This window comes from Aythya ferina (assembly GCF_964211825.1).
Source record: "Aythya ferina genome assembly, chromosome: 4".
NCBI lineage: Eukaryota > Metazoa > Chordata > Aves > Anseriformes > Anatidae > Aythya > Aythya ferina.
In genome coordinates this window covers 15698194-15725452 of record NC_140300.1, presented here as the reverse complement: position 1 = coordinate 15725452, position 27259 = coordinate 15698194, and the positions used below count along the sequence as shown (strand labels likewise).

At 40.4% G+C, this 27259-nt stretch overlaps 2 protein-coding genes across 7 annotated transcripts in view; one reads left to right on the top strand and one right to left on the bottom strand.

The window, feature by feature from the left end:
- The window catches only part of LOC311436126 (ADP-ribosyl cyclase/cyclic ADP-ribose hydrolase 2-like), a 52891-nt gene extending 34777 nt beyond the window's left edge, over positions 1-18114 (bottom strand). For both annotated transcript variants that reach the window (XM_084517966.1, XM_084517967.1), the window contains exons 1-8: positions 17789-18114; positions 14011-14140; positions 12656-12791; positions 12135-12217; positions 11442-11518; positions 8515-8607; positions 7415-7501; positions 6889-6948 (exon numbers count right to left, since the gene is read on the bottom strand). In XM_084517966.1, coding sequence (XP_084374092.1) covers positions 6889-6948; positions 7415-7501; positions 8515-8607; positions 11442-11518; positions 12135-12217; positions 12656-12791; positions 14011-14140; positions 17789-17955 — 833 coding nt within the window. In that variant the 5' untranslated portion in view covers positions 17956-18114. The remainder of the gene's footprint in view (positions 1-6888; positions 6949-7414; positions 7502-8514; positions 8608-11441; positions 11519-12134; positions 12218-12655; positions 12792-14010; positions 14141-17788) is intronic.
- Positions 18115-21894: 3780 nt separating this feature from the next.
- Positions 21895-27259, top strand: part of FBXL5 (F-box and leucine rich repeat protein 5) — a 35765-nt gene continuing 30400 nt past the window's right edge. For all 5 annotated transcript variants that reach the window (XM_084517112.1, XM_084517109.1, XM_084517110.1 and 2 more), the window contains exon 1: positions 21895-22130. In XM_084517112.1, the coding sequence (XP_084373238.1) occupies positions 22047-22130 (84 nt within the window). In that variant the 5' untranslated portion in view covers positions 21895-22046. The remainder of the gene's footprint in view (positions 22131-27259) is intronic.

Below are 27259 nucleotides of genomic sequence, written 5' to 3'. Positions count from 1 at the left end.
CTTCTTGAGGTTTCGGTGGAAGTTTCACTACATTTGAGATTGCTGATTGGAAACACAGATGTGTCAGCTGCATATCTCGTCAGGCCAATACGACAAAAATAAACACCAGCAGTATTAAAAGGGCAGAGAGGTGAACAAGTTGTCCTTGTTTTATTCTCATTAGCACTTACTCCAAAGCACTCAAGAGTTTGTATTTAAAAGTAGTCAGAGCGGGCATGAGCAGATGTATATGTGTGCATGCACATACATGCTGAAAAAATAAGTTATTCTGAATTAGAGTTCTGCATTTGTCAGATACAGTGACACGAACACATGCAGCAGAAACAAAAATAGGTTAGTGGAAGGGAGATTATATTTACTTGCATATAGGAATGAAGAGCGTGACATAACTGAGTTTTTGTGGTCCACAAAATGGGTGAAGATATGCAATATTTGTATCAGTAGCTTCCACAGGTCTGTCTGTGTAAGTGCAAAGCACCCCGTAATGCTATGGTGCATGATGCTTTCGTTTGCCAGGAGTAGTTGGGTATTGACAGATCTACACAGAATTGTGGTATCAAATTGTGTTCAAAATGAAATGATACAAATAATGTTTTCCTATGAAACATTTCCCCCTTGAATCATTTTCCCCCTTGAAGCATTTTCCCCCTTGAAATTCAGTTCCAGACCTGAATTCATGTCTGCAGACAGCTGTATTTGCAGTACTGCTAGTACAAATATGAATGATCAAAACATTTTGAATCCATTTTTGATCCACCCTGTTGAGCATTAGCAGGCATTTAGACATGATGCCTCCACATGTGCCACAGCTTTTACAGGAGACATTGCTAATCACAGCATTTACCAAGTGTTAAGGCAGAGCACAGGCAGGGCTCATTCTCACCACATACATGTAAAATATACATGTAAATAGCACTATTTGCATGCTGTGTAGTTGTAGAAATATAAGAGAAAGAAGGGATTCTCTTGCTCACTTTTGTTAGGAAATGACCTTACTGTTTCTCACTTTGCTTTTTGCCCTGCTAGATGCTAGATGCACTGTTCTTTCACACTAATTAAAACAATTTAAGTTAACTCAGAACTGATCCATACTCAGCTTGATATTTGCTGCCTTTGAGATCTTAAGAAGACTACGTATCTAAAATTCTGCCTTCTTTTCCCAGCTATATTAGTTGGTGAGCTAAAAAACTTTACAGATCTTCCTAAGCTTTTCCTTCAAGCTTGAAGCACTTTATTCAAAAGGTATTGGGAAAAATAAAATGCTGGTTTTGCTGCTGAGTCGACATAATGGGAATAGAGGCAAGAATATTAGAAATAAGAAAATTCTGCAAGAGGTTTCTGGGTATGTTGGTCTCGATATAAGGTTAAACAGTAAATAACCTCAAGTCATTTGCATTGAATCTATCCTGCTGTGCCTCCTGCAAGTTTTAAAATGGAATTATTTATCACTTCCTGCAGTGTGTTCGGTACCATGCATAACTGCCAGTCATGATTGCACTGCTGAAATTGATAGCGTCCGGAGGCTGAAAAGCTCACATGGGCCAGAAAGCAAAAGTAGGCCAGTGGGGACACTTGGCTTGTGGGTGGCAGTTGCCTGAGAGGCATATGCCTTGCTGATGATATTTAGTTACCCTCTGAATCCCCCCCACACCGTGGTACACTGGTCAGTGGGCAGGACAACACTAGACCCAAAGGTGGCTCAGGCACCTATCTGTGAGCCTGACGTCAGTCATTTTGCAAGTTTCTGAAACACACAAGAATCCTTTGAGCTGGAGCCCTAATCCAACTCTGACACAGGCAAATGCAGCTCTGTACGTTGTACAAATGAATTTGCACAGGAACTGATTTAAAGATTATTATGGGAATGGAAACCAGACAAATAAGCAACAACAACATATTTTAAATATTATCTTTCAAACATTTAACCTGATATAGTTGTAACAAAGACCGAAAGGATGCAAATCAACTACAAAGTCCTGAATCAGAAACACTCACATAACAGGAACATTCCATCCAAATTTCTTAGCAATCAGCTAACACAAACACAAATAAATAACACAGAAGCTAACAGAGAAAGTGCAACAAAATTCCAATTATTTTCTAAAATAACAACTATTTTTTTTCCGAAGATTTATGTGTCATCTTAGTAGCTGTATGTCCTGCTAGTTTAGATGAACATCCATCTAGAACACTTCGATAACTCGCAGAAGTAACTCAAGAGACCTTCAAGATTACAGCTGCTTTCTTCTCCATATATTCTCAAACACACTGAGTCCACTGAAAGCAGACAAATATCTGACTTGTCAGGTTCTTGTCTGAATTTGATATGCTAACCACATTGTGTTAGAAAACCTGTGGAGCCTTCTAGACCCAGTAATACTGACCGTATTATCCATTATCCAGTGGTAGGGAGATAGCCAGCTGAGGAACAGCTGTGGGGATGATGAAGCAATTGCCAGTCCATGGTAAATATACATGGCTTGTGTATTCTGTAACTATTACGTGTATAACAGTTTCAGTTAAGTTTGGCTCAAGTACTAGACTATGAAAATGAGTTGAAATTTTCCACTGTCTCGCTTATTGTATTTTGCACCAAGCGAGCATCTGAACTCGTACTTCCTGCTCCCACTTCCCCTTCTCAAAGCATAGTTTTCAAGGCCAAAATAGTAGGATTTAGTTGTTTGGGAGATGTATGGTGGGCATTGTTTAGGTTTTCTTTGTGAACTCTATGAACAGAGAGAAAGTATTATTCTCAGTTTCATTCTGGAGGATTTGGATAAGATAAAATAGCAATGGATTTCTTCTGCTCAAGAAAAGGAAATGAAGGGTGAGGCTTTCTAGCAGCAGATTTTTTATGCTATTAGTAGCTGATATCTAGATAGAATTATGCAGGGTTTTAATACGCAAGTTTGCCAGTCCCAGAACTAGGGTGAAATTGTAGTTAGAAATTAATTAAAGCCAAATTTAGAGCCAGCTAAGACAATAGAGAATATGGATTCAGTTGATTATCTCAGTACTCTGAAGCAGATCTGAATAAAAAGCCTACAAGAGAAACAAACATGAGCTTGTTCCAGCTGCCTCCTCTGTCTGAAGATATGGGTCTTCTTTGTGCTGGTGGTGCAGATCTGAAGAAAAGAAAACAAACAGGATGTTCACAGCACAAGGCTGAGTTAGGATTCTTTCAAATACCAGAGGTTTGTTGCCAAAGATGAAGTTTGCAGTCCAAGTGCTAAGCTAGAAGTTTCTTTATAAGCGCTTGCCACCAGATTCCCTTTAGCTGTCATGACTTTATAAATAGGGCATCTGTGTGCAGAACCCTGAGAAATTTCTTTCTACGTTGTTTGTCCATACTACCTCAGCCTCCTTATTGCTCCATGTCCATGTACCAGCTCTGGCTTATACCTGAGAAAAGTATAGAGCTCTTCTAGAGAGCAGCAGTCCTAGAAGTCTATATTTTTAAAGTGCTTGATACAACAGTATCTGGAACCATTTCTAAGACTCCCTGACATTGCAAAAATGCAAGTAATAAATACCGCCACTAATAGGTTGCATTAGGCTGCCTCTCTGCTTATGTTTGTAAACCATCTCTGCCATCTAGTGGGCAGTTTTTTATTTGCATGTTTTCTTCAAACCTGGTGTCAAAGTCAAAAAAGGAGTCTGAATTTTGGCTCAGCAGGAATACAGTTCCTGGAGAGGAGTTAAGGGGCACTATCACTACCCAAGAAGCTCCAAGTAAACCACAGCACCTTCTGGGCTATCCCACTGCCACAGGCCTCTCCTTTGGAGCGCCGAGGTAACAGGAGCTGTGGTGACAAAAGTCTTCTGTACAACTGATGCTTCTGAGCTCGGGACATTAAGCTCTAGGGGATGACAAGCCAGCTATCAGCATTGTAACAAACAGCCATAGTGAAAGGGGATGCAATGAAGCCCGCATGCCTGTGGTCAGTATTTATTGCTGAAGTATGAAAATGTCCTATGTGTACACACAATGCAAAGGAAGCCTCTCCTTAACAGATGTCATAGAACCATAGGATCATAAAGTGATTTGGGTTGGAAAGGACCTTAAAGATCATCAAGTTCCAACCCCTTGCCATGGGCAGGGACAGCTCCCACCAGACGAGGTTGCCCAAAGCCCCATCCAGCCTGGCCTTGAGCACCTCTGGGCAGCCTGTTCCAGGGCCTCACTGCCCTAAGAGTGAAGAATTTCTTCCTAATACCTTATCTAAACCTACCCCCTTTTAGTTTAAAGCCATTACCCCTTGTCCTATCACTACACTCCCTGACCACGAGTCCCTCCCCAACTTTCCTGTAGGCCCTCTTTAGGTACTGGCAGGCCACTATAAAGTCTCCCCGGAGCCTTCTCTTCTCCAGGCTGAACAACCCCAACTCCCTCAGAGAGGTGCTCCAGGCCCTTGGTCATCTTTGTGGCCCTCCTCTGAACTCATTCTCATATGTCCATGTCCTTCTTGTGCTGGGGGCCCAAGAGCTGAATGCAGGGCTCCAGGTGGGTTCCCACGAGAGCAGGGCAGAGGGGGAGAATCACCTCCCTTGACCTGCTGGTCACACCACATTTAATGCAGCCAAGGATACAGCTGGCTTTCTAAGCTGCAAGCGCACATTGCCAGCTCATATTGAGTTTGTCATCAACCAACATCCCCAGGTCCTTCTCCTCAGCATGGTACCTTAGCATAGTTTCCAGAAGGATCTGCTCCATGATCTTGCCAAGTACAGAGGTGAGACTGACTGTCCTAGTAGTTCCCTGGGTCTTCCTTTTTTTCCCCATTTAAAAATGGGGGTTGTTTTACCCCTCTTCCAGTCAGTGGGAACTTCACTGGATTGCCACAACCTATCACTTAGGATGGATAGTGGCTTAGCAACCACATTCACCAGTTCCTTCAGGGCCTGCAGATGTACCTCATCAGGTGCCATGGATTTGTGCACCTTCAGATCCCTTAAACATCCTTGTGCTGAGATACATGCTCTTAATAGTAACACCACTACTGACCAAACTGTTCCCATGTCAGCTAACTGAGCATCGGAGAGGGAGAATCCATCTACAGAGAAAACAGATCTAGAAGATAGTCATCAAATAATTTATCTAACACCTGCTTAAGGCTCTTTTGGAAAGGGCAGCTAATTTCAATGAAGATGTTATTTGTTGCAGAGAAGTGATTTGGGGAAGAGTGTAAGTATTCATTCGTGTTAAGTGTTTCAGATACTTAAATTTCAGAGAGCTGCAATAATTTTTAGCATGCAGATTGGGAAGCTCTGTCTTGATCAGGGATAGCATAGATACGAAGTGTATTAAACCTATTGCATTGCCATGCACACGAGAGGGAATGTAAAGCTCAGGAAGAAAAGAAGCAGGGAAACTTTTCCTGATGAGGATGAAAACAGCCAAGTCCATGACATCTATGAGCAAAAGCCTTATAATTCACTGACAGGACAAGGAGACCCTGTTTAATCCACTATGCAAGTGGTATCCACTAAAAAACAAATGCCTCAACAAGCCAGGAACAGGTTGATTTTAATATCTACTACCTAAAAGGAGTCTAGAGCTCTCAGTGATTTCTAAAATGCTGCTGTTTTCATTGCATGTTTATAGGTTGGTGCTGGGATATAATTTGGATGTAAATGTTGTCACGTGACAAGACGAGTAAAAATTTTCAGTGACCCACAGAAACAGAAGAGTACTCCTTTTCTGTAGGAGTGTATTAAAAACTGAACGCATTCTATGGGAAGCGATATACATCTCCTTTTTTGTACTAAGTGAAGCACTACTGCCACACAACGTCCATTCAGAGGCAGGCAGAACATATCCAAACCTGAGCACAGGAGTCATGTGCTGCCATAACCAGGGACAGCAAATCAGGTTTTTGATAGCAGAGATAATCATCGCAGTATTACAAGGGTTTTAACATACAAAAGATTTGCAAGTGCTTGAATTAGGGTAGAAAGGGCAGTAGAAAAGATGTGGACAAATGTATGGACTGTGAATAAAAATAATACAACTAGAGAACAACTTTTACACATTTATGTATCCTGCAAGTTTCCAAATTGTGAGGAAGTTTTCATATTCAGATGTTCAAGTATCTTATGTGCACCTATACATGTAACAACATACAGTTTAAAACACAAGTGAAAACAGACCTCTTTCCTGTAAAATTAAATGAAATACATAATAAATTAATTTAATGCTTTTTACACAATATATATATATTATACACAATATATATATTGTATATATATATATTATACACAATATATATATTGTATATATTGTATATATATATATATAGGAAGGGTAACAATTAAACCTAGTGGGGGAGTGACGCTTGCTAATTAAAAAAGGTTTATCTTGGATTTAAGCTGCATTTTCTGCAGATAACCTACTGGACCAAAGTAAATGTATTAAAATGTAGAAACTAAGCTTGCATGCAAAATGGAAGATTTAAAAAACTTTCTCAAAATCTGGAACCAAATGTTCCAGTAGCTGGAGAAGTGTTCTTTAGTTCTATTGTCATTTGACATACAATTTCATTATTTTTGGATGAATATTAATGAAAATAATTCAAAATTTTGAGTATTTTGCATTAGAACACTGATATTTACAAACTTCATTCATACCATTAGTGATACGCAGTGTGATTGTGTGATCAAAGAGAAATGATTAACACCTAATTTGCAACAGCAGGAACTCACTGAGATTTGTGCACAATTTCTAGATAGAAATTATTTACTTAATACAAAGTAAGTAATAAACTTAATAATGCATATTGCTTATGGATGCTATATAGATGGTTGAGATGGAATCTGTTAATTGTTGACTTCTGCATTATTCACTTGGCTGCAATGACACTGGTGATGGATTGAACTTCTTTTACTTACGATGACAGAATACAGTTAGAGTCATCAGGATAATCCACACAGAGCAAGAACAGTACAGGCCTGTGAAGAGATTGTTTTATTTGCATCTTTCAGACAGAACACCAAGGAAAACAAATGAAGAAAGGAAACAAATTCCAAAATATTATCATGTATAAAGCTTCCCTTCAATGATACTCTGAATAACTAGAGCTGTGAATACTGCTGTTAATAATTAGTAATTCTGCAGACATTTAACACTTTTTCAACTATTGCTTAGATTTTTGGTTCAAATACACATTCACTATGAATTGATACATGAGGACATCTTCTGTGTCTAATACTGGGTAAGTATAATGTTTCTCTTAATTATGCAATTCTGCAATAAGATGTAGTGTTTTGCTTAATTCATTGCTGGAAAATGTTAAGTCTGTTGTACTTAGACACTTGTACTTAAGTCTAGCACTTAGACATTTGAAGCTAAGCAATAATTTAATATAGATCATTTGCTTCTGCAGATACACTGTATTTATGAAGGATTTTCACTTACTTGTAATTGTCAGTGCAGGTGACATCATAGCCAAGGGCTTTCAGTCGGTCTTCTAATATCTTTACAGTATTTTTTCCACAGGAATCTCTGTGAGAAAAGATTGTAATATTATTGCATGTCTCTCATCATGCAATTTCTTTTCATTGGACTTGATGGAATTAGTAATATAAATCCCCATTACTTTGTCTCTTCTACGCTCCTTAACATACATAGAAAACTGATGCACATTGCTATTTATAATGCTTCATTTGCTTATAGTTGTTTAACATTTTATATTCAGTTTGCAGAGACTGGAGATTGGTTTCAGCTTCTACAGCATTTGCAGATTCCATTAACCAACACTCCTATGTTTCTGAGATTTCACTACAGAAACAAGAAAAAAAAATAATAAAAAATAATAAAGACTTTAATTTTTAATATTCTTTGTCAGGTGTTTAGCTGGTGATGGAGTCGATGCTGTCTTTACAGAATAAGCTGGTTATAACAAATTTGAATTATTCTTGTTGTTAGAAGCTTGTCCTCTTTCTTGAATACAAAGCAATACTAAAACAGGAGACAGAAAAAAAAAAAAACAAACACAAAACAACCCACAAACAGAAATAATCCTAAATGCTGCTTCTATATCTAGCATCATTTTTTTTTTTTTAATTTGGTCAAATTAGCAAAGAAAGCTTGGCATAGTATAGAACCTACTGAGACCTCTAAAAAGTGAACCAATGTCAAGTAGTAAGGTTTGTCACTTACCCATTGGTCAGTAAATACTCATTACTAAAGAAATCATAGGTTGATCAACAAAATCACTGTGAAAAGCAAAACTGCATGTGCTAAGTCATCACTTAAGGTTTGAGATCCACACATACGTATCTCAAACTAACTGAGTGGACTCCAGAACTAATATGACAATTTATTTTTATTTTCTCTAATTCTCCTATTAATACAGTCTTTGTGAATGTCGGATTGTTCATTCTGTGTTAGTGAGATCATCTAAAATATTTTTAGTTTAATTGCTATGCAATTGTAATGAAAGAGAAAACTAGGGTAAAATTTTAAAGACTGGTTGAAAAAGGAGAAGTGAGTTGTTTTTAGATGATACAACTTACCTATCTGGTCCTTGAATATCATCCACAACCCAGATGACAATTTTTGAGATCTTATCTTTCTGGAGATTAGGTATTTCATAATCTGCAAAAAATCTGATTCAAAAAAAAAACCAAATTATTAGAACTATATGGAACAGGAAAAAAAAAAAATCCCTTTGCAGTCAAATCTCTTTTGCAATCAAGCCCCTGATCCTGCTGTAGCATATGAGCTTCCTTGATTTTACATTTATATCTTCTGATTACAACCAGACTCAACACAGAGTTGAAAAAATCTGATTCACATTCTGAATGTCCAAAAAGTCAAACACTTAATCAGAGGTTTTGTTTTTATATTCTTATTCTTAGAGGGTCTCAGCTGATTAAAGTTGTAACTTAAAGGAGAACCAGAGTGAACTGAACTTTAAAGTGCAAAACCAAACAAAAAAGCATTTGATATTTAGTCAGGAAAGATCATTCTTGTAGTTAATGCTCTTAGAGACAACACAATTCTGTTTAAAATAAAATATAACAACAGCCACGAGACAAATATATTTTTAGATATGAAATCACAGAAAAAAATAACGAGGTATTTGGTCTAGGAATACATAACACTGTAAGGGAGAAACTTCTAGATATGTCTGTCCCTGGCAGGAAGAATCTTCCACTTTATTGCCTTATGTAAATTTACTTTCCTATGTAGTTGTATAACAATTAAAACAGGATAATAAAATGACAACTAAATCTTCTGACATCAAATGGGAGATGCCAAGTCCAGTGGATTATTTTAATGTCTGTAACTGATTTTCTTGTGAGATGCAGGTATTTTAAAGCCACAGATTTCTAACCCTTCCAGCAAGGATGTATTGTAATGTTTGCTGACCCTTTCATTGTTTTCTTTCCTTCCTCTCACGGAGCTTGTAAGGGCTGTGTTTTCATTGCACATTTGGTGCGAGGCTGAGCCTAGGTGTGTGCCTTTTTTTGCCTACCATTTTAGCATGTTAATTTAAACTTTCAGAGAAGTGGGAGGTGGTTACCAACAGTTGCCAACTTTGGTCACATCTGTGTATGGCTTTGGCTAACCAGAGGTCAGTAGCACCAACAGGAGGTTTGCCCGTCCAAGGTATTCAAGCCTGTCTAAAATACAGAGGGAAAATGTCTCTCTCCCCCCCCCAAACAAAACAAAACAAAACAAAACAAAACAAAACAAAACAAAACAAAACAAAACAAAACAAACTTTACAGTTATTTTTTAACTCTTTTGCTCGTTCATGCATATGTGATTGACAGCCAAAAATGCATCTAATGAAGTGAGAAACACATCTTAATTTAAAATGGTTACAGGTGACTTAATGGTGACCTAAAATGATTTAAGAAATGATTTAAGTGTACAAACTAATACAGCATGAACTATTGAAGTTCCTTTGAAATAACTGATGGAAAATAGCCCAGAGTGATATTTAGCAAGACAGGCAGATTTATTTTTATTTTTTTTTTTTCGAATTACCACCTGCTATTAGTTATTCAACTTTAAGCCTCTTTCAAAAAACACATCTTAAAGAAATTCAGTTATAAATGGTCTGGATAATACATAGCGAAGAACACAGATGGAGTAACTGGCTGTTTGTTATTTTTTTTCTTGGCAGGCTGTGTTCCAGAGGTGGAGATTTCACTGGCCAGAATACCACCAGGTAGGTAACTCAGGGAAATGATGGGAAGAATTAATGCACGTGTAAGAGATTTCTGAAATAGGGTCAGCATCTATAATGGAATCTGGGCATTGGCCTGCTGCCAACTAATATCATCTGCAGAAGATTCAGTTCTGGCTGACCACTTGACCAACTCTAGGGAACCATACAAGTCTTCTTGATTAGCTGAAAGCTGTGTACAGAGGTGGAGCCTTTGGGGGAATGGGATAAGTACACAGTAGGTGTTCTGGAACAGGTGGTAGCTTTAAGAACTTCTTGTTTCCTCCTACCTGGAAATAAAATTAACTTTGCAATGATTATCAGTCTTCAGGGACATGGTGGAGTCACCATCCCTGGAGGTATTTAAGGAAAGGTTGGACATGTTTCTTAGGGACATGGTTTAGTGAGTGCCATTAGTGGTATGGGGATGGTTGGACCAGATGATCTTGAATGTCTCTTCCAGCCTTAGTGATTCTATGATTCACTTAGTAAACAGGAGTAGGATATGTTCTGTGCTTTAAGATATTTTTTTTTGATCAGCCTTGAACAGGATGGCTGCTGAGGTAAGGAAGGATCTATATTTCACCAAAGACAGGCAGCCATTACAGCCACATACTCAGTTAAAGTTCTTAGGGACTTATTTACAATAGATCTCAAATACAAGCTTAGATGAACTTCTGCATAGTGATAAACTTGCAAATCAGGTAAAATACATCAATTCTTAATATAAGCAGGGAATAAGAAGAGGGAGTTAATGCTTTCCATTATCCTTCTTATTTTTTCTTACTTCAATGATAAGGAATCTCAAACTACTTTATCTCTGTCACAGAGAAACAGCAGGACCAAGCACTTTCCCTATAGAACTTACCCAGTTTGCTCCTAGACCTGGCAATGGCTACACTCCCTATAACAATGTCCTCTCCTAGAAGATATCCCTGATTAAAAAATTTGTAATGCTCATTTTTCTGAAGACACGCAGATGCTATAATTTTGCTGCAGTATGTTGCTTGACTTGAATGAATGTGGCTTTCAAAGAGACTTTATCCTACTTGCCATAGCAGCTTCTAAAATGCAAGAGGATTGCTTTCATCCATTTCATGTTGATTCCTACAGCTGGGGATAATTAACAGGTGTCCCCACAACTTAACAGACTTCTAATCCTTGTGGCAGAAGACCCAGACAACTGGGTCAACGAAGGTTGACCTTTCTTTGCATGCATCAGACCTTGAATACATTATTTTGGGTTCACACACAGTTTTCTTACCCTTTGACTGGATAAGCTCCTCCTTCTGCAGAACCATTCAACAAGACATGTATCACCCCAGAACTGTGCTGTGCATACTGCAATACAAAATATTTTTTTTTCACAACTCAGCTTACTGATTTGCTATATGACTTGGTATTGTCTTGCAAGCAAATGATGACCAAGGAGAGCATTTTACCAAGGAGAATACAAGAATTGTGAATATAATATCAAACTAGCATCCTAGGCTGCTCACTTCAGTAGAGAAGACAAGAACTAAACAGCCAATGCCTTAATTCAATGTATCTTCTCAAACTATTTTTTTCAAACCTATAGACAGCTTCTTCAGTATAAGAATAAAGCATTTTGGCACTCCTTGTTGGGTTTGACCTATGAATAAAGGGTTTTCCTCAAAGCTGTCAAATGCCACTTCAGACCTGTATTCTTTAGATATTTAGCATGCTTATTGTGCTTAGTATATGCTTAATATACATTAAGACAGCTGACAGTGAATGTGAACACATTAGCTAGGTAAGATGAAAGAGTTGGATTCCTCTTGCTAAATTATACCCAGCCTAGAAAGGATTATTTATACCAGAGGGAAAAATCTACCCCTATTATAACTTTAAATCTTTTTTTTGATCCAGCAATTTTTCTTGAACTTCCCAGAACATACTCACTAATGCACAAAGTGAGCATTAATGCACTATTTACAGTGATTGAAGCCATCCTCCAGAAAGAATCCACTGCATTGTTTTCACATTCTTCCATGGTAGGGCAAGATTCATAGTCCAGTCCTGTAGGAAGGCACGTGATATGTACTGTTAAAGAGATGATAATGGCCATAAAAAGTGACCTTAGAAAGCAACTACTAATAGTCCTGCATTACTCACTGAACATACAAGATGGTCTGACATAACACAGGAAACTGACAACAGTATTTTTTCTAGCATTTTCCATCCTCTGCAGTTTACACAAACTATGACTCAATAATTTGGTTAAAGCAACTAATCCATACCTAGGATGCAATGAGCTCCACCAAAGGACCAACGTTTATCTCCTGTGCAGCACTGCTTAGATTTCTTTGTGTTAAATATTCAAACCAAATAGGCAAGAATGAGACAGTGAAGCTACCCTGATTTTTCGTGGGGTAAAATTGCCTCCTCCAAAACACAGCAGTCAGTCTCCATTATGGTTACATGGAAAGACGTTTAATATAATATTAATTGTCTTACCAGTGCTGTTGGCCTGCCCACACCAGATTAGAAAATCTGCAACGAAGCCAAAGAGAGCATCACTCAGAGACATGTAGCGACGAGCTCCGCTGGTAAAGCTCTTGACTAGCAGCTGATTATTTTCCCAGAAGAGAGACTAAATAACAAAGGAATACAAAATGCAGAAGAAATGAACCATCACTTGGGTGTGGAAACAATGAGATTATGGGGTGCTGAAAACATTTTAAAACATATTTTGGCATTTCTTTCAAAATCAAGCTACTAATTGGAAATGTTAGCTATCTCTTTACAGGAATGAAGTTTGTTTTTACAGTGGTGTAAGTTCTGATCATTAGAGGCTTGAGGGATATTTTCACCATGCTGAGAATGGAAATAGACCCATATTAAATATAATTAGGCCCAGCTTTGCCCTCCTCGGCAGACATTTAGGAAAATGAAGAAAAGGAGGAAACATTCATAATCCAGATATATCTTAGAGAATTCTCTCATATTACTATGCTGAATTATGATCTGAAGAAAAATCAATGTCTAGCTGTTATTCTTGTGTTTGCAAAATGAGCTCATGAATGAAGTTATGTTGACAGGAACATTTGTTAGGTTAGCTTGTATCACTTAGAGATAAGGAATAATTGTGTGCACAGAAAAACTGCTTTGAAATACAATCTTTTAGAGGAGGCTAAAGCACACATTTAGATGGGATATGATGGCACTGTATCTCAATTCTAGTTATGCTAGTTTTAATATGTTCAACATGTCAAAGTTGAACATTCAGTGCCCTGAGACCTGGTGTGGGAGGACTGGGAGGAGAAGGAAGCAGCCAGCAGAGCTCCTAGCTTGAGGAAAAGTAGCCGTGCAAGTTCAGGGACTGAGACAGAGCTCCTGGCATGGCAGGAAAAACAGGGGACCTTTGTAGCATGAGAAGAAAGTAACACCAGTAAGAAAGGCATACAAATGCCAAGTTTTCACTGCAAAAGGAGTGAGGATGAAGAAATGGTAACATGCATACAGAACCAACGTGCACCAATGTGGAGCTGCTGGTACAGGGGCAGGAAGAGACAAAAACCATCCAGAACACCTGAGGACAGAACTGACACGGGAACAGGGTCTTCTGCACAAAGGCAGTTGTAAAGCAGTACAGAAGGTTACAAAGATTACTGCATGAGCTACTGCACAAAATAAATGAAGAGATACACATTGAAAAGTGCCATCCAGCTTGAGCTTAGTTTGTAAAGTGCAGATGGGCCAAAATAATGAATTGTTATTCAGCCACAGAATGACTCTTGGTCCATTTTGAGCTACTATGTGATAGAAGATCTGCAGGATGTCACAGAACTGTTAACGTTAATAATCATTACCTTGTTAGCTGGAATTGTGTGAAATGCCAGTTTGATAAATAATTCATAGTCCTTAGGTAGAATGTTGCAAGGATCCTTGTTAATAAAAGCATTTCTGAAAGCTTCCCATAACTCCGAGCAATTCTTCTCCCTGCAATCATTGAAACGAACAAATAGCAGAACTGTTTTTTATTTTTTTTTTTCAAAGCAGAGCAAGAAACTCATTTGTTGACAATCTCTTTCAATTCAGTCCCCAAATGAAAAACCTCACAAGGCTAAGACAGAAAATTCACAACTCAGGAAGAGCCTATATCTCTTTTCTTTTCCCTGTTTCTTACAGCAGCACCTATCCAAAGAGATTAGGAAGAAGTGAAATGCAATGAAAATACTATGATTTACAGTGTGGGATTAGAATTATATGCAAGTCGTAAAAACTTTTATAAGGTATTTATAGTGAGGTCTGATATCCAGCACTGTAGAAATGCAGCGTTCTTAGAAATTTGGGGGATTTGAAAAGCCATTTCAATTAAAACATAGCTGAACATGCAGAGCTATTGGAATGTAAATTTACTCTTAAAATGTCAGATTTGAGGCAGAAGGAAATACCAAAAAGTTTTGATGGCAGAATAATGGTTTTGATGAACAAATGCCTTCCGTGTATGCAGGCCCTTGGATTATGGAGCTGTAACTTGCTGGAGTGAGTACAGTGGTTGTATGGGACAAGTACTGTCACTGTGTAGTAGCTGCAAGAATACTGTAAGGATTCAACATTTAAACTGCTCATCAAGACGTGGTGTGAAATGAGATGCTAGGTTGTGCACTTAGTTCTCTTCTGCCGCTTCTGCCTTGGGGACAGTCATCTGCAGAAGGACAGGACTGGTCATCGAGGGATGGAAGTGTCCTAAATCTCTGGATTGGCAGGAGCTCATCTGCGAAAGCTCTGAGCCTGCCTGGAGGAATTAAAAAGTGAACTGCTACTTTCATCACTTTCCCACAGTGCCTTCCCCACTTACACTGTGACAACATCTACGCTGGGAACACTCTGCAGAACAGAATAATGTGTTTTATTTGCATAAAGCATTCCTTGTGTGAGTGGTTGTAATTACAAAGCCGTAGCTTGAACAGGTTATAGTAGTCCCTGTAAGTAAACTAAACCTTGCAATTAGCATTTTGTGCATTGAATGTCATGCATACACAGCAGGCTTTCTGCTGGCACTTCTCCTCATGAGATTCTTTAAGCAGCTGTTTTGCGATGCTGCATGTCCCAGATCATTTAATGCTACAGGACCCCTAATGATGAGCTAAACAGCTCCCATGCAGGAAAGAAACCGCTGAACTTCTCACAGTAATCTCTGCTCATGCTTCTGACACCTAGTTAAAAAATAGCTTTCCAACACCTGTTTAAAAAACAATTTATCTTAAGCAAATACGGGTTCTTGATCTGATAATATTCAGTGGTGCAATATGACCCTTGATCAGCAGTTCCAATATTTAAATAGTCTTACCTGATAACAAGATTTGCACACTATTTCTAATTTCAAGCTCTTTAAATTCTCAAACTTTAAGCTCTCAAACTTTAGCTTCTGACACCTGTATATATTTATGTCTTGTTCTGCTAAAGAGCTGTTTACTGTAAGCACACTCTTCATGTTAGTACTTGTAAATTATCATCAGCTGAAATCTTTGTTGACAGTTGAAACCAGCAGTAATTTTCTGGCTAATTCACTAGCATTTTTTTCCTCATATCATCTCATCTCAGGTTTGAACAGCTAGTAAATCAAAAGGATTATTTCTTAGCTTGCAAAATACTTCTTAAACTACTGAGTGGGAAAGGACTGTAGTTCAGGACAATTCCTTCCAATCTTAATAGACGCTAGTAAGTTGTATTAGATTTATTTCATAGTAGTCAGTTATTTTCCCCCCAAAACTGCCATTATATACTACCTGTAAAAAATATAGAAGAAATGCACTATAGGAACAGTTGTGTTTGTGTAATACAGCATAGTCCTATTAAAAAACTTAAAACATGATTTTCATTCAAATCCCTCACTTTTGTAAAACACCTCTTTTGCAACTTAGTATGTTCTGTTTTAATGTAAGGTTTTCCTTATGTTTATATAAACATTTTTAGGTTTTAATGTTATTGCAGTGTAAAGAGGTGTTTTGCCAGCTTCTTTTTTTGTTAGTAAAGTTTTTTATTTTATTTTATTTTATTTGCTCATAAATTCAAAAGAAAAAACTATCCAGGTGGCTATGCCTCTCTAAAAGCTAGCCTGGGAGCAATTAAGAAACAGACAGTGAACAGAAAGGATAATAAATAATTAGAGTATCTGTATTGCACCTGTGCTATATGAAATTTCAATATTGTTTAGATTACAGTATTTGCTTATAGACCTAAGGGAAAGAGAGTAAAAACACATAATATGAAATTAATTGTGCAGCTGTTCTTTTTATAAAGCCAATCTGGACCTTAACTCAGGAAAGCAGTGCTAAGGTCCTGCCTTGCTTTATGCTGTTCTAAGTAAGAATATTTCGATGAATGTGTTCAGACTCCTCAACTTTACAATTTACAATAACTATCCTTTAGGTTGCTCATTTTAGAGTATTCTGTATTATTAGTTATGCCTTTCTTCTGATAAAAATGAAACGACATCTATTAACTGTAATGGGAACTTTACCTATCTAGAGTATACTGCAAGATAAGACTTTAGATATGTAAACAACTGTTAACTGACTTAAGTTTTTGTAGTTTATATTATATTCTAGGTGTGTAGAGATGTACAGTTAAAGTTTACTGGCACCTTCTGCTCTGACGTGTTTATATATTTGCCAAGCTTGAGTTGTTTAGATGAACTTTTAGTACTGTGTTATTTGCATTAGGATGATGGATTCTTTCATGCAGAACTTTGAGCAAAAGGGTTCTGATAGGGTAAGAATGTTATTAGGAGGAAACGTGTCATTTTGCCTTCATTAAAGGTCATAAACCTGTTCTCATGACAAGTCTACATCTTCCGGTTTTGCAGGAGGAACTGAAAATGGGAGGTTGGGGGAAGGTGGTGGCATTTGCTACTATTATGCAACATAATCTAACTTTATATAAGACTACAAATTAACACTGCAGAGACCCAGCCATTCCCCTTCTCCAAATACCTTCAAACTATCAGAAAAAATTTCGGTGACAGAAAAAAGGACTGACCCCAGTGAGACCGCTCTTAGACTTCTCCTTTTTACCAAAGCCAAAACAATGTAAAGAAGAATTAAAAAGTGGTCATTTTAGCATAGTGTGTTACCTCCAATTCTGTGCAGTTGATGAAAAATATGACTATGACAAGATGATGAACAGGTAATAACACTTCACCAGTTGATTTCTACTTGATTTCTCAAGTGGATAAACTAAACAGTTTCTTTCAGTAGCACACGACAGCTATGAAGTGTGGTCCTTTCCCTCTTACTTGACCTGACCTACAACACATGCAAAGTGAAGCTGGTATTCCCAGGAGTATTCCCAGATTTGGTGTTTCAGAAGTAACATCCCCACAGTTTCTGTGCAGCACCTTCCTCACAGAACACTGTATTATTAGGGTAAAAATGCGCAATATGAAGTTGAAACATTAAAAATCTTGCCTTATTTACACCGCTTGTTATTACGACATCTATCAAAGTTCAATTTTTGTTTCTAGAAAGCTACATGAATGTTGGCTTCAATACTTTCATGGCTAGGAATGAAACATCAGACTTTTGATTACTGATCGTTTCATACAGAACATAAAAACTAATCCAGAGACATGCCAAAACTTACCCAACAGCAGGATTCACAATTCTGATATAGTCATAACACCTTCCAATGAAAATACTTTCCAAGTTCTGTGTTGTACCTTCACCTTTCCATTTCCTTCCTCGCACTTCTGAAAAGCTGTTCATAAACAGAATAGAGACTAGTAAGAGAGACAAAAAAAGGCTCTTCATCGTGAATTCTTGACAACCCAAGTTCTTACAAAAAATAAATTAAAAAAATAAAAAGGAGAGTTAAATGATACAAATTCAGTGGAAACCAGGAGGCTTGACATTTAATGTCTTCAGTAGCAGCTGTAGTTCTCTATACAAATGACAAAGTTGGGCAGAAATCTGAACCTTGTCAGAGAATGTAATTGCACTGTTTCCTGGAATGAATGCAGCAACGGGATACATCACTTCCTTATATCTAAATGTTCTCTACTTCAGAAAAAAACAACTTTTAGGGTTATGATGTTGCCACCTGGTGGTAACTGGGGAGAATTAAATTATACTTCTGAATTCAGGATACATTTATTACATTTTGTATTTACAATGCCTTAGGTTTGCTTTATTGCCATGCTTCAGCTTCCTAAAACACCACAAGTGCTTGCAATTTCATTTATTTCTAAGAAAGGTCTACACTTTTTTTGCATAGATTTCTGTAAAGGCAGAAAATAAATGTTGAAATATGTATCAAGAACAAAGAAATTGAAATACCTAGGTGCTGATCTCCTAAGAACCCAAATTCCAATGTGATCTTGTGTCACACACATGGGTAACATTAGTCACCTCTTTTTCTCCTTCTGCCCAGGGTACTTACAGCAAATTTTTTGATGTGATAATAGTTGTTTTTGAGTCTTCTTTGCGAAGAAAAATGTCTTGCAGGAACAAATATGACAGCCAGGAAGGATTAAGACACTTCCTGTGCCCTGAAGAAATATCTTCAACTTCCGTTTACTTTTATTCTGCCTCCCATTTCTTCTTGCACGAGTACTTTGTTAGAACATCAAGTGGTGTACATGAAAGCACTTTCCATTGTAAATATCCTGTGGTATACACTGCTGTAAATAGAGCCAAATACTTTTTCCTCTCTTTAAAACAATTATTATTATTATTTTTAACTTGAGAGCAATTTTTGTTTTGCAGATTCATGTTTCTGAGAAACGTACCCGTTCTTTTTCTGTTGAGCAGTCTCCATGCCTCAGTGAATACACACACCTTTATTATTTCTGTACTTATTTATATAGTGCTATAGATATATGCTAGTTAAATGTTGATGCACCAGTTCTCACTTAATGTATATTGCTGAAGGCAAAATCTTTCTAATTGTTGAGTAAATTGCTGATGATGGATTTCTCCTGCAAATGTGATAGAGAGATAACAAGTTGGCTTGTTATCTGCAGGAGATTCTTTAGGAAAGCAAGACTTGCCCAGAAATAGATTTGCAATGTTGGGCTTACTATGGTGGAGACACACCAAATGCCGTACTTCACTCCGGTTACTTCTTCAGTGCTTTTCCTCCCTATTTCCCTTCATAACCTCTCTGAAACATGGCCATACTGATGGGGCATGTTAGTCAAATGGTTTAAAGTCTACTGCTTTGGATTCAGGATTAGAGAGAATCCATGGAAGTCAAGGAAATTTTTTATTTTTTTTTTTACCATTGATTTCACTGAAGACAAGTTTTGCCCAATAATTTCAGGAGAGGTACCAGAGGCATCACTGATGGGAACTTCTATATAGAAACAAGCTGAAATTCTCAGTAATTTTTCATTAAGACTAAAATTTCTGCTTAGAAATACACAGGTTGACTTGAAAAGATGGATACAGGGTTTTACAGTGGCTCTTCTGCAAGGACACACGAGGTTAGGGCTCAACAACTTCCCTAAGAAAACCTGGGGGCTGCTCAGTGGTGGTGTAAAAAAGAACGTGAACTGTCATAATGTGCCAGAGGGAATGGAAGTGGGTTCAGTAATTGCTGGGATCCCCACCTCATCCCCTGCCAAGCTTCCTTTCTTCACTGGCCACTTGCAGGAATACAACATCCAGCCAGATGGACTTCTGATCTGCGTCAGCACAGCCATTTCTAATTTATGTTAGCTTTGATTTAAATACTTCATGTGATGGCTGATCTAACACACCTCCAGGGAAATTTTTCCCACAGTTAGATAGCCTTAAGAGTCATACCTTAGCTCTGGCCTGAACTTGTTTACCTTTAGCTTCCAGTCACTGGATCTCATGATGTCTTTTTCTATTATGTTAATGAAGAATCTAACCTCAGAAGTCGTCTCTCCATGTAAAGTCTTGTAGAAAATGACCAAGTCTCCCCTTAAGCTCATCCATGAAAAATACACATTTTTAATCTTGCCTCCCACACTCTGGCAGTGCACACTGGATGGAGATCACTGTCCCCTGCTCTCCGTCCCTCTCTCCTAGAAGAGAAGTCTGCCCATGAACCAGAGTCAGCAAAATTTACAGCACATCTGCCTTGGAGATAGTCTAGTTCACAAACCAAATATTAACTCAAACTACCATGAAATTCAGCAAATATTTATGTTCTGAATCCCTGGAAGATGAGGAATAGACACGTTCTCTCTTGTTATTTCTGCCACATGGGAGTGGTAGCTTCCAGCAGAAGGGAGGCAAACAGGTGGGAGCGTTAATCCCCTACTATTACTCAGGCATTAACTGCTGGCAGAATAACCCCAATTCTGTGTGATTTCCTGTTTTAGGCTTTGAAATACTACCTTGAAATTGCCCACATTGCAAGCTCCTCTAAGCAACAAAGTTCACAAGCCTCTGTTTCTTGAGGGCTTGCATCTTTGGTTCATAAATTCTACCTACAGCAGTAACCCAAGTCTCTCCCTGCTTTCTTGTGTGCTATGACATGCTTTGCAAGAAACTCACACACCATCTCAAAATCAGAGCTGTGTTTACTAGCCGAGAAGGAAATGCAACCATCTGCTGGCTGGCCAGCTGTACAATGCCTCTGTTTTGCCTTACTTTCTTTCTCTTGTGTAACCGCTATTTTTTTTTTTCCCAGAGTTGCACAAATTTAATCTTCCAAGATTTGTGCACCTTTGTCAAATGTGACTAAGTAGGTCAACATGCTCAAAAGTTCTTGGAAGCGGAAAGGATGAATGGAAAAGGAAACACCCAGTGCTGCAATTGCTTAAGCATCGTTTCCGTAGATAAAGAGATAAAAGGATTATGTGTGCTGTGTGATCTAGATAATCCTGAACACGTGATCTCTCCTCATCATCTACGAGTTTTACCAATGATTTCACATTTTATTCCTGAGCATTAGTACAGTGAGGAGTACTGGGCTAAGATGTATGTGTGCCTTTGCTCAAAGTGTTTCAATTTGTTTACAAATAGTTGCTTAGATTTTTAACCTAGCCAGCTTTCAGTCTATCAAACATACGCCACTGACTTTGTATGGAGGAGGTTTCAGCCAGGAAGTTGTGCTGCATGTACTGTACGGCTGAAAATGCATTTTGGGGACGTTGGTTACACGCTGGCAGGTCGTTCAACAGTTATGAACACCTTTTGCTAAATTAACGTGTAATCTCAATTCTGCCCAGCATTCCTGCTTCTTTTGTTTTGATAGCAGTGAACAAGCACCTAAGGCCGGTGCTCCCGCTCCTTTTGCCTCCGACACGAAGCAAGGAGAAGCAAGGACAGCATGGAGGGCTGCGAGCTGGCACCACTGCCAGGGGCTGGGAGAAGCTCCCCACAGCAGCCTGGAGGGGGATACGTCCATCATCTCCCAAAACACCGATTCCTTTGTGGACACTTTTCCTTTCCTTACATACGGACATCTGGTCACCCACTCCATTTTGGGGGGGGGGAAAGACGGGGGGGACATTTTTATTCATCGCATGTCAACGCAGAGTGAAATTTCTCCTGCTCCCCAGTTTAACACAGTGTTTAGCAGGCACTGTGCCTCCAGCACAGGCACCCTTGGGGTGAGGGACAGCCGTGCTGTGCACACAGCTCCCCACACCCCACGCACGAGGACCCCTCCTCAGCCCCCACCACCCCCCATGAAGGGGCCAGGCTGCGCTCCCCGCCTCACACCGCCGCGCCACCACCACTGCGCATGCGCGCCTCCCACCCCCGAGCAGAGGCAGCAGCGGGGCGGTGGCGGCGGTCACGTGGCACCGGGCCGCTCCCGCCTCTCCCCCCCCTTCACCCTCCCTCCCCGCGCATGCGCGCTGGGGGGGGTGTCGCCGCCGCCGCCGTTAGCGCCGCCGGTGCCGGCGGGGCTCTATGGGGAGAACATGGCTCCTTTCCCCGAGGAGGTGGACGTCTTCTCGGCGCCGCACTGGCGGATGAAGCAGCTCGTCGGGCTCTACTGCGACAAGGTAACGGCGGCGGCGACCGGGCGGGGCCGGCCTCTGCCCCGCTCCGCTCCCGGAGGGGTTTTTGGAGAGTGCGCAGCTGTCAGCGCGCCGCCTCCCCTCAGCGCCCCCCCTCAGCCCCGTCACGGGGGGTCGGTGCGCGCCCTCAGCGCCTCCGGGGTGCTGCTGGGGTGTGTGGGGGGGGAGAAATAAAAGAGTTTTCCCCCGGGTTTGTTGGTGTTTGTGCGCTTCGTGCTGGGCAGCGCGGGCTGGGGTGGTGCTGGGAGGAGAAGTTTGGTGCTGTGAGGAGCTGGGGGTGTGTGGTGTGGGGAGGAGGGGGCTGAGGGGAGGCCTTGCTGCGCCCGAGGGGAAGGTGTTGGAGCTGGGGTCGGCCCCTTCTCGCAGGTACCCAGTGACAGGACCAGAGGGAATGGCCTCAAGTTGTGCCAGGGGAGGTTCAGGTTGGAAATGAGGGGATATTTCCTCTCAGAAAGAGCAGTCAGGCGTTGGGACGGGTTGCCCAGGGAGGTGGCGGAGTCACCGTCCCAGGGGGTGTTTAGGGGAAGGTTGGACCTGGTGCTTGGGGACGTGGGTTAGTGGGTGCTAGTGGTAGAGGGGTGGTTGGACCAGATCATCTTGGAGGGCTTTTCCAACCCTAAAAATTCGATGAAAGGCTATAGGCAAATACTTCAGAGCCAACACCCCAAGGAAAGAAGTAGTGCCTCCCATCTGTGAGTATAAGTGGCTGTTTGCACACCCAGGTGGGCTAGCAGGCACTTGAAAAGGAGGCAGCAGTTACACAAGAAGCAGTGCAGCAGTTTACTGCTGCAGGCAGGACGTGGGAGCCCTCCCTTCCCTTTCCCGTGCCCCCCTGTCCTGCCCCGGGGCTCAGCGGGCCCCCCTTTGGGCCTGTTTAGGTTGCTAACTCCGAAGGTGTTTGTGGTCAGGGTTGTTTTGTTGGTTTTGGTTTTAATCTGTGGCTGCACAGAAGTCTGATATCTTAACAGAGGGGACTTTGCACGAAGGGAAGTGAACACATGGGACTCTTCTCCCCTTGCCCCCTGCTGCAGTATTGAGCATGGTGCTCACAGTGGCTGAACAGGGTTTGCTTGAAGCACCAGGTACTGTAGTCACTTGCTGATACTCTTGGATTTCTGATCCCTAGAGAGGCTTGTCTGCTACTTTGAACCTCCCACAAAGTTTTGATCAAATTTACCATGACGTTTTACTACATTTTACTTGCTGAAAGTAAAACTACCTGGGCAAGAATTCTAGCTTTCTTAAATATTAGCAAATTTGATAAAACTACCCAGTCTGCAGTAAACATAATCTCTCATCTTTCTAATTTTTTTTAACGTACAGGAGTCTGCTTGCTTCCTTTTTCTTTTCAAGAAACGTAGCCATGGGGATTTATGTGTGTATGTATATTTTTGAAGTGTTCAATCTTGCATCCTTTAACCCCGTTTCAGAGCTTGAAGGCCGTGCCTGGCCCATGACCTCTGTGTTTGAGTAACGCTAGCTTTGCATCAGAAAAAAATCTGTGATCTGTTTGACTTCCCTCGTGTGATTGAGATGATGTAATTAGATGAGACATTAGTTCTGCTTACATGTCAATTATAATCTGTAAAGCCATGCGCTTTGTAAATTTAGTTTGCCCTTGAGTGGTCTTTAATTTCGTGAATTATATATTACCTACCGATCCTCATGTGCCCTGTGTGGTGTTAAATAGTGGCTGTCAGGTTAGTTCTTCAGTGTAGTAAATTCCCCCAAATGTTAGTGAGGGTGAGATGGGTGCATCTGTGCTTATCAGGGCATCAACTCTAAGGTTTTTGATGGGTAGAGTAACCAGGTACCTTAAATACTAGGTGAGGAGTGAGAGCTGCAGTTTATTTTGTTCTTCCAGAACTTGGTGTGAGGCAGAAGAGGGAATCAGACACGTTAAGAAGTTTGATGTGTCTCTTTAAAAGTTATCCTTGTCTCTTTACTGGTGCTAGCAATGATTTCTTCCTGCTTTTGCTGCATTCCTACATGCCATTTCAGCTGCATTGAACACAGCGCCCGGGACTTGCGTAGTAAGAATAACCAAAATTCTGTTTTGTAAGGAAACCCACAAAGCTCTCGCGTCTGTCACGTGGCCTGGTAGGTCCTTGGGGAAGCACGCCCCTACAGGGAGAGGAGTGCTAGGGTAACAGTCCCTACAGTGAAAATGGTTTTCGTAACGCCTGACATCATCTTTGCTACAAATAGAGCTGATAGTGTTTGCCTATCTCTAGTGAACTGCTCTTTGCTGTCAGGAAGGTAGTTATAAATCGTAGCCACGGCCCCCATCGGAGTTACCTGCTCTCTGGACAGCAAACCGAGGCACCCAGCCGTATGTGGGGCTCACGCTGGCTGCCCCTCAGCGAACTTGTTGCTTTTGTCAGCTCTCCTCGCTGCTGCCCGCGACACTGCAAGCTATCTGGCTGCTGCTGAGGCCGTGCCTCCCTTGCTCCCATCGGCGCTTAGTGACTCACAAAGGCTCTAAGCTGGCAGAAAACATTTTTTTTTTTTTTTAAGCGGGGTAATTTTTCTGCTGATGTTGTGTTGCCAGTGAGAGCTTGTCAGATGAGCACTGAAGCCAACGCAAGGCAGAGAGGGTGGGACCGTGGCAGGCAGCAGCTAGATTGGCGTGAGCTACTGGGAAACCTCAGCCTAATTACGTCTACATCTGCCTGAAATGTGTTGTGCAAAATGAGTTGCTGCTGGTGTTGAGTAGAGCTGATGCGTGTTGAATATGGTGCTCTGCAGTCTTTTCTAATAGCTGCATGCCTGCTTTGGCCTTCCCTGTAACCCCATGCCTGTCTGAGAACTCTCAGATCCGTAGCAGTTTGCAGTTATCCCCATCAGCATGTTGGTGTCCAGCAGAAACCATTTCTGTGGCTGTGTTATGACCTTGTGGATGCACCACTTGCAGATCGTGTTTTTAGCAGCTTTCTCCCTTTCCACGCCGTGGCTGAAAGTGTCCTGTCACGAGGCAGCAGAGATCGCTGCCGATTAGGTGTTAAAAATCCCATTCTGCTTTAGCTGTAAACATCGGTCGCTGTTTTCAGAGCACTACTGCCAGGTGCTTGAGCTGCCATGCGGTTTCCTGTGCGCTGTGTTAGTTTGCTGAAAGGCTGTAAAGCAAAACAAGCTGCGAAAAATAGAGAAATCATGGCCTGTAATGTGTATCGTATCATCTTCCTCCTGAGAAGATTGGTTATCTTACCAAAAGGAAATCAGATTCCGTACTGAAAAAGAATCTGGTTGTTAATTCAAGTTCCAGGCTACTGAAATAGTGACTGCTCTAGATGCACACTTGGAATAAAATTTTGGCTGAGCCTACCCCAGATGAGACACCTGGTATCGCTGGGTGGGATTTCAAACTGTTGTCTCCTGGTGGTTTTGCAGCTGGAGCATGTTTTCTAAGCAGAGGGTGCGTTCAGGCTTTCCTGAGATGAACCTGATAAATAACCCAGCAAACTCAGGCTGTATTAGTGAAAGGAAGCATAGTCATGGCCTGAATGCTGTAATGCCGTGGCGCTGATGGGTAACTTGCTCTGAAATCTTTCTCACTGCCTCACAAAATTAGTGTGAGATTCAGTACAGTGAGCAAATGGAGGTGACGGCTAGCTGCTTTGGGAAGGGTTAATTATTGCTTGTCTGGCCCCTTGATGAGCAGCGAGCTCACCCAAGCGAAAGGCAGCTCAGTAAAACTGGCTCGCTAAGAGGTCAGACGAGCTCCAGAGCCAGGTTGGCGGTATGGGAGGAGAGAACAGGGCTCGCCCTTGCAGGAGTAAACATCTGCTCCAGCAGCTCCGCTGCGTTGTGCAACCTTTGGGTGTTGGAGCAGAAACATCTAGGGTTTTTCCTAGGTTTGCCTGACTTCGGTCTTCTGCGATCTGCCCTCTCTGCAGAAGATCTCAGCTGTTACTTCTAATGGTTCAGTAATTGCTTTGGCTGGTTCTTCTGGGAAATTTGGGTCTATTGTTTTGTTCTGCTGAGTTGAATACATAGAACTTATTTCAAGATTTAACTAGTCTTTTTGTTTTCTAGCCTACATTTCTGACCGTTTCTTAAAAGTTAGTTCCTGTCAATATAAATATTGTCTGATCTTCCTTCTGAAGGCTACAGCTAAGATGACAGTTTTTCTGTTGTCATCTTTCTGCCTTTCCTGTTAAATCGTATATTTAAGTGTATAGATGGTATTAATTTTTTAAAATCTGTCTGTATTGACATTTTTGCTGTTCTTTTTGTGCCCTCTGCTACTTGTGAGTCCTTATTTATATTGTAAATCCTGTTCTGTTACCAGCGGTGTTATGTTCTTGGCTGGTTTTGTAGGATTCTTTTCTAAACGTCTCTATAGCTAAAAGTTCCTCTCTTCATTTCCTAATAATTATTCCTTTTGATAACTCCAATTTCTTTCACCTTTTGTGTGTGTTTCAATAGCTTTCTACCATGCTTCAGTCACTTCTCTACTTCGCAAGTTTGGGGCTCTGCTGAAGGGAACAAACCGTTTTTAAATGTTGTATTTGTGATGTTCTTACAGTAAGAATATTACAGATAAACCATTTGGGGAGAGGAAAAATACTCCTGGATTAAGTTGAATTGATGTTGTAAAGCATTGATGGGGGAATTAGGTGACCACACAAGACTGTGCTTTTTATGGCAGCAGGGGGGCTGAAACATTAAACAATTAACATTTTGACTTTCCATTTCAAAGCCAGAAAAGTATTTCTGCCAGATATCCCTAAGAACAGAATGACTGTTCTGTGAAGATAAGTCTGTTTCTAATAAAATAATAATAATAGTAAAGCTTTTGGTTTTTCTGAAACACTGAAAAGGGATTTGGATACATTGAAGGAGTGGTGGAAAATGAATGGCAATTAGCGTGTGTTGATTTAGAAATTCACAGTATTCAGTTATTACCAATTAACGTTGTGATGCACTGGGAACCTGCTTTCATTCTTACCTAGATTTAGAACAAGTAAATGGCTAATTAGGATGGTTAGTGTTAATAAGTTGCAAATGGTCAGTTAGCTGGGCCTTGCAGGCAGGTGGAAGGGAATTAAGCCTCCATGTTAGCGTCCAGAGATGTGTGAAAAATTTGCTGTCCATGCCTCGAACTATTTCAT